This window comes from Helobdella robusta, assembly GCF_000326865.2.
Source record: "Helobdella robusta unplaced genomic scaffold HELROscaffold_24, whole genome shotgun sequence".
Classification (NCBI taxonomy): domain Eukaryota; kingdom Metazoa; phylum Annelida; class Clitellata; order Rhynchobdellida; family Glossiphoniidae; genus Helobdella; species Helobdella robusta.
The window spans coordinates 2,039,100-2,047,491 of record NW_008704261.1 but is presented as its reverse complement, the minus strand read 5'-3'; the positions used below and the strand labels follow the sequence as shown (position 1 = coordinate 2,047,491).

Below are 8,392 nucleotides of genomic sequence, written 5' to 3'. Positions count from 1 at the left end.
AGGGTTGCCACCTCTCAATATCGGAATTCCCGGAGAAATTAAAAAAAATATATGTGTATGTGTTTTATGTGTGTGTGTGCACGCGACGACTGCTGCTGTGGTTTAGTGGTTAGAGCATTGCTCAATGACGTTCGCGTCATCGGGTTTGAAACCAGGCTATGCCAGATGTCCAAGGTTATCATATTGGTGTATATGATGCGGTGATTTGAGCATGCACTTAAGCACGTCGTTTGGATAGCGAAGTTGAACGTTACGAAAATGGCGCTGTATAGAATTTGAAATGAAATGTTGCGTGTGGACAAAATGTGCATTACGTATATAAATTTCAATCTTATTTTCAAAACGTTTGGTTAAATAAAATAACCCCCAAAAGTTGAGTGAGAAACACTATTTTATTTAATTTTTAACAAAACATTATTTCAAGTTTTGCAATAGTTTGTAAAAAATTATTTTTGCTTAAAAGTGTACTTTAGATTTTATGTTGCAGCTGCGAATAACCTTGAAGTCTTCAACAAAGAGGTTATAAAATTAAGAATAACTGTATTTTACCTGCAGCTCGGCTTTCAATACACGTAGACCAAAACGATTTCGTTTTTTTGTCCACGCAAAAATCGTAATCGTGAAGCATTGGAAACAGGAACAGAAAATACGATAAAAACTATTTTAAATAATTCATTTCCGAAGTTTTTGTCCTTAAGTTTGATAAAATATTCCTACCATCTGTCAACCACGTTTTCGCGTTTCTGAATAAATAGTGTTTGAATACTCAGCAACGCACAAAAATCATCGTAAAATTTGTCTAAGTCAATGTTTATTTTCAAAAAATTTTTTTACCAGTTTCTGGAAAGAAGGCCACTCCATAGGATCTTTCAACGTTAAAATACTCATTGAATGAAATATAAGGTATTCATAATCATACCATTGGTCAAGATAACTTGAACATTTAGTGTAGAACTGATCAACTTCGTTTTTGAAAATTGTTTTTTGTCTGTATGCTGTTTTTTGTCTGTAAGCTCTTCAAAAATGTTTGCAGCAGCTGTTTCAAAAATATTTTCTTGTTCGTGATCTTTGATTTTCTGTCTAATATCAACCATATTGCCATATAATTCAGAACTTGTAGTTTGGTTGGACTCAAAAAAACATTAAAAAAAACTTTAAAACATTAGTTTGAAACAGTTGCATTACATTTTGTATGAAATAGAAGTTTATGAAAAAAATTTGCTTTTTTCATCATTGAATGCATCCCAAATTATTTTAAAACAGTCTTCTTCTCCTTGGGAAATAAAATATGACCTCAAAACTGGCCAAACTAAAAAAAATTTTCAACTGCTGGAAAAACAAAATATTACGACTATTTTTGAAAATTTAGCGCACGACGCCGAGGCTTAACCAAACATAAATGTGTGATTAACCCAAGCCAACATTTATAGTTTTTTTTAAACTGAAATTTTGTTATGACTGGCTTGGGCTCCAACATTTTTTTTAACATTTTCAAAAATATGATAGCTGCCAAATTCCGGGATATTTTTGAGACTTGTAAAAAACCCGGGAGACGGAAGATGAGGTTCGATTCTTGGAGTCTTGAGAGAGGTGACCGCCCTAGATACCATTGCGTCGCAAGCGAACGTTAATTTTGTCGCTAAGTTTAAATAATTGTAAATACGCAGCTTTAAAATTATTATTAATTTATTCTGAATAGTGTTATATGTTTTTGCTTCATAATTCAAATTCGTTTTTATAATTTATAATTGAATATTCTATGTTTTTAAAATAATCTACATAGCTTTTAAAAATTTTATATTTTTATCTGCAGATATGACTACTATCATCGCAATCTCCTCCAAACTTATGATCTCTTTAACAACACCAACTTATACCGTCTACAATCTTCGTTAGAAAGAGGAGAAGGTGATGTTTATACTGTGCCCAGATATCAGCCTGAGAACAGCAGAAACTGTTCTGCATACATTGACGATGCATCAGCCTTATCGTATGTAAATGCAAAACATTTAGACAGCAAGATATCATGTACTATTAACGGTTTCAAAGAACGGAAAGCTATTCGTAAAGAATTTGCAGCCATGCTGAAAGAAAAAGAAGAGATAGCACCGTCCTCATTAACAACGCATAGCGTGATGATTCCAAAACATAATTATTCGTTTAGCTATTATAAACAATTCAACTTAAATAACAGTAGTAGTAATAGTAGTAGTGGGTTTAAAAAACACAATATCGACTTTAATATAACCGGTATTCCATTAGAATCTGAAAATAAAAATTATGTGAGTCAAAAATATTTTTGAAATTTTTGTGGCTTAAAATTGTATTTGTTAAAACCCCAGTCTAGAAAAACTAATGATCAAGCTGCTTCAAAGAATGATATCGACTGAGTAGTTTTAGACGAGGTGTTACGTTGCTTTGACCTAGGCATTTTGTAAACGTAATTTTTCTGGCTATCTTGTCATTAAAAATAATAAGTCTTAAGCCCAGTTTCTATTTTGTTAGTTTTCCGGAATCCAATTAAAAAAATTTTTTTGATATTTTTATGATTAAACATTGTTATGTGGAAAGAATAATGTTAATCATAAATTTTGTAACTCTTTGATCAATATTTTGCAGCTCCTCTTTGATAAAAACGGCCAGAAATTGTCCTCAATGTCAAAACACAACCCAAATGTTCAAAATAAAAGCAGCCAGTGCTTTTCCGCTGTTATGAAGAACACTACGTATGCAACAAAACTTGACCCTTCGCCAACTGACATAAGAACTAAGGAAGCCTATGTGAATTTCGTAGGAAATGAAGTTTTGAACGAGATGCAGCTGGAATTAAAAAAAGCATGTACAAACATAGTGACCTTTATACATGATATTATTGTTAAACAACAAACAAATGAAGAAAGTTTGAAAAGTATTCCAGAGGACGACGAAGAATCAATTGTGTGTAACTATGATAGTGATAAGTACAAACAAATTGATTTCCTAGATAGAGAAGAGTATGAAAGAAAACTTAATAAAGAAAAAAATACAATTAGTTATCAACATAATTTGGATTGGAGAACAGGAGATAAATTATATACAACATCCAACATTGGAGGGACCGACCACGAGCCCAGTTTGATAGAATTTATTGACTTTGAAAGTGATTCAACTTACAGAAATAAAGAAAATAGTGAACTTGAAGCCAAAAGTAATATTGACTGCAAAAATGATTACAATGATGATTTTAATGACACGACGTTATCGGAGTCGATTGTAACTACGATAAAAAATACTATGATTAATATTTCAGGAAAAAAGGAAAAAACAATAAGATGTGATGTTCTTAAAAAGAATAATAACAATGATCCTGGTAAATTTATGACGAAAAATGAATTTGGCGGAGAAATGAGTGTTGGAGCCATGCGAAGATTTTGTTCAATAATGGATTGGTTAGGAGGTAGCACTAAAAGTTTAAAAAATACATCTTTGCGTATGACCCACTTGAGCACAAACGAGAATATAGCTAGAAAACATTACTACAAGCGTGATGTTTTAAAAAATTATGCTTCTTTTTCTGATAGCGACATCCACATTGAAACCAAAAGCTCTTCGTTTGACCAAATAAAAAATAATTTATGCACTATATCGACAATATCGTCGTCCTCATCCGCCAGCGAATTGTTCATGTTACAAAAAGATTTATTAATGCAAACTGTTGAACGAAGCGGTGAAAGCATGTCTGAACAGGTGTATTTATTTTATTATTATTATGTTTATTATTATTATTATTATTATTAACCCTAACCTTTAACTCTTTGTGCTTGATTATCAGACATTATAACCAAGCTTAAATGGGTTCGTACAAGATCTTCTCATAAATTATTTATAGGCTAATCGATTTTGGTCAAAACAATGTGCTTGTGTGGTTTTATTAATAGAAATGGTTGATCGAAGAAATTATAAACGAAAGTTTATTTTTAAAAAATTATTTATTTTAAATAGTAATTAAATTAGAAATATAAAGTATAATAATATCAGTTCATTGTATTTTTAAAGATACGCCACTACGGTTTTCGATACATTTAACGGTTAACTACCGGTGTGGCAAATCTCAAGAACTTAGTAGTTTATTTTTAATGAAATGAATAATAAAATTTTTTATTAATATCGTAATTGATTTGGATAAAAGGATTGACAAAAATAGGTTTCAATTGTTGTACTTAAAACTTACATTTTAATAAATAATAAAATATTTAAATTAAAAATTAAATTATTTAAAAATATTTAAATTAAAAAATATTAAAAATTAAAAAAATGAATGGAACAAAATGAACTGAAGTTTACGAATAAAAAAAAAACCTATATCCTTGGTTGATTTATTATGACGGATACATATATATCGAATATATATATGTGTGTGTGTGTGGTGTGTGTGTGTGTGTGTGTGTACATATACATATAAATCGAAAATACATATATAGAAAATCAGCAATTTATAACATTGAGCAGCCGATAATACTATGCAGACAATGGGACCGTAATAATTCAGAACTATAATTGCAAATAGCATATATATTAAACAGCATTTAAATTTCAACTATTTACATGTTGTCCAAAATGATTGATTGTAGTGTTTTTTACGACAAAATAATATACCATATTCATAAAATACAAATTTTGCTATTATGTTAACGTTAATTAGAGTGTATGAAAGCACAAAAAGAATTTAATAATATCTCATGATAAAAAAATAAAATCAATCAATCAATTAGTAAGTAGAGAGTTCCAGAGAAAAGGGCCAAAAAAAGCAAAAGCAGATTTAGCAAAAAATAGTTTAACACGAGTTAAGAAGAAGAAGACGATCGTAAATCGTTTAGTTTCAATTAATATATCTGATAAGTACTTAGGAAATAATTTTGAGACTTAAACATAAATGTGCAAATTTTAAAAATTATTCTATGTTTTATAGGTAGCCAGTGCAAAAGTACAAGATATGAGATATATGAGAAAAGAAAGGAACACGAGCAACTAGACGAGCAGCAGAGTTAAAAGCTTTATTTAAAGGATAGAGTGTTGAATCAGGAAGACCATAATAGAGCGAGTTACAATAATCAATTCTAGATAAGATTAACTAAGTAACAAGGGGAAGAGTAGGATCATCAAGAAAAGGCAAAAGTTTTTTTATTCTACGTAAATGAAAGTAAGAACTTCTAGCAACACTATTAATTTGAGGAGAAAGAGACATACTAGAATCAAAGATAAAGCCTAGACTACGAAACTTATGAGAAACATCAAGAGTTTTAGAATCAGTTAAGATAATAGGAAGAATAGTAATTGAGTGTTTAGATTTATTTATTAAAGCAAATTAATTCCAATTTAGAAGGATTAAGTTTAAGACACATAGAGTCTGACCAAGCGATAATTGAAGAATGATATTGAAATAGATTATGAAGAACATTATTGAGATTATCCTGAGGTAACCCGAAAGTAAGAGTTGAAGAGTTAGAAGTAGAATTATTGAAAACGACAGAAGAAAAACGATTGCAGACAACTGTGTGTGTATATATGTGTATGTACATTTTTCTTGTATTTCAACAATCATGATCTTAGTTGTGTTTTGTTATTTTATTATTATTATGATTTTAATTCTATTTGAACGATGTATCGCATAATGATTTTAACCAGAGAACATATGTGTATATGTATTGGTGTACATATATGTATATTGGTTATACAAAGTACATTATTTTAATTTTATTTGTTTATTTTTGTTTCACGGTTTTTGGAGTGAGGTGGTGTTGTTTGTCACTAATTTGATTTTTTGTATTGATTTGGACATCTTCATAAAAAAATTATAGTGTTCTTATTTATTTGAGATTTTATCTTTTTAGGGCCCTTTTTCATGTTTCGTTTTTTTATGCGTTACATTAAAATAAACTTGTTTTTAAAAAAATCTGAGAAGAAAGAGACAAACTAGAATCAAAGATAAAGCCTAAACTATGAAACTTGTGAGAAACATCAAAAGTTTTAGAATCAGATAAGATAGTAGGAGGAATAGTAATAGAGTGTTTAGATTTATTAAAGCAAATTAATTCAAAGGATTAAGTTTAAGACACATAGAGTCAAACCAAGCGATCATTAAAGAAAAACTAAGATATAATTATGAAGAACACTATCGAGATTAGATAGAGGAAAAGAAGTATAAATAAAAGAATCATCAGCATATAGTTGACTAGTGAAAGAAAAAATATTAACAATACGAGCTACTATAAAAGTAAAGGTAGAAAAAAAGAAGTAGAATTATTGAGAACAAGAAAAGAAAAACGATTACAGAGATAAGATGAAAACCATGATAGACAAAAATCAGTAATATTAAAAGAATCATCTAGCAGCCTCAAGAGAATAGTATGATCAGAAGTATCAAAAGCAGAGGAAAAATCAAGAGCAAGAAGAAGAGTAAGATTACTATTGTCACTAGAGATATCGTTATGCATTTTGAGTAAAGAAGTTTCAGTAATGTGAGCAGGTCTGAAACCAGATTAAGATACGGGTAGCAAGAAGTTAGAGTTTAAATAAAATGATAAATGATTATAAACTACTTTTTCTATTATTTTAGAGATGAAAGTAATATTAGTAACATGTCTATAATTAGATAGAGAGAAGGATCTAAAGTTGAGTTTTTAAGAATAGGAATAACAATAGACTTTTTATAAGAAGTTGGAAATTTAAAGGTGGAAAGAGATAAGTTAACTAATTTGAGAATGATAGGATAAAATATTGAAGAAAATTCTCAAAGTAAATTAAAAGCAGGTAGATATAGAAAACAATTTGTAGATGACATAGAATTAATAATTTTAGTAAGTTCTAGAAGATTAATAAGAGTAAATACAGAAAAAGTTAGGAAGAGAAGAATGAGAATTAGATGTTCTTAAAGTTTTAATTTTTTTTTATAAAAAAATGTCATGAAACTGTAACTGTTGAGCAGAAAAGATGTCTGAGAAAATTTCTTATGAAGAAGTTTAGATAGAACAGACCACCTATTTTTAGATGTTGAAGCAGATATATAATTTCTACGAAAAGTAGAGTGTTCATAGATTAGCAGATATTTATAATGAATTAATTCAGATTCCTAGTTAGAGTAAAGAGAGTTAGATGGGTTTAACCTATAGGCTTTCTCCAGTCTTCTAACACTTTTCTTAGCTAATACACAAGCATAGTCGAACCAAGGAGCCTTACGAGAATAGAGCCTATAAGTAAGCTTTTATCAAGAATAGAAGTAATGTAGATATTAAAAGCATAGACAATGATCAACATCAGAAAATAAGGAAGTATCAAACTACTTTACTACTATCTGCAACAGACTTCTTTCTACTTTTCCTACTGTTTCAACTAATCCGATTTCATTCATAAGCCGCTCTCTACCTGATTCTATTGATTTTCACCCCCACCTCCACTTCTGAATTGATAACTTTAACTGCCAAGATGAAAAATAATAAATCTGTTGCTGCTGACGGATTAAATATGTTTTTGATAAAAAATACAATTAACAATTTAACAATTCCCCTAGTCCATATTTTTAATTTATATTTTTCCACCGGTGTATTCCCTGATACTTTTAAAACCTCTAAAGTTATTCTTATTTTTAAAAACGGTAAAACATGACATCAGTAACTATAGACCCATTTCTCTTCTCTCTCCGCTATCCAAACTTTTTGAAAAATTAGTTTACACTAGGTTGTTCTCCTTTTTTGATGCCAACAAAATTTTTCTAAAAATCAATACGGTTTCCGGTCAAACCACTCCACAGAGCTTGCTACTCTTGATTTCATACATCACATTTTATCCAGATTGAATGACAATAAGCTTTCAGTTGGATTATTTTTAGACCTTTCCAAAGCATTTGATGTAATCAATCATAACATCTTACTAAACAAACTAAGACTTTACGATGTCAGAAACGTAGCCAACGATTGGATTAGGAGTTATCTCTCTTCACGTAAACAATACGTCTCCGTTGAAAATCACCAATCTACTACGGCCTTCATCCTTAATGGCGTACCTCAAGGCTCAATCTTAGGCCCTCTACTTTTTCTAATCTATGTTAACGATATCCAAAATTTATCTACCGATATAAATTGTTTGCTTCATGCTGAAGATACCAACCTCCTATTTACTCCTGATAACATCTCAAACTGTTCTGATTCAATCAACCAGTGCTCTCTAAATATTCTGATTGGTTCTCTGCTAATAAACTCATAATAAACTACTCTAAGTGTTCTTACATTAACTTTGGCCCAATAATCCCAACTAATTTGTCTCCAAATTTAAACTTTAATATCAACAATAAATCGTGCACCTTCTTCTAAATTTTTAGGTATAATCATTTCTGAAAACCTTTCTTGGAAATCTCATC

The 8,392-nt window shown here is 29.8% G+C and overlaps 1 protein-coding gene across 1 annotated transcript; it reads left to right on the top strand.

The window, feature by feature from the left end:
* Positions 1–124: 124 nt before the first annotated feature.
* On the top strand, positions 125–6,482 carry HELRODRAFT_172760 (hypothetical protein; the record flags this gene model as incomplete). Its single annotated transcript, XM_009019405.1, has 4 exons — positions 125–174; positions 1,814–2,282; positions 2,620–3,726; positions 6,369–6,482. 4 exons carry the CDS (start codon positions 125–127, stop codon positions 6,480–6,482), a joined length of 1,740 nt encoding a protein of 579 aa, XP_009017653.1.
* Between the last annotated feature and the right edge of the window lie 1,910 nt (positions 6,483–8,392).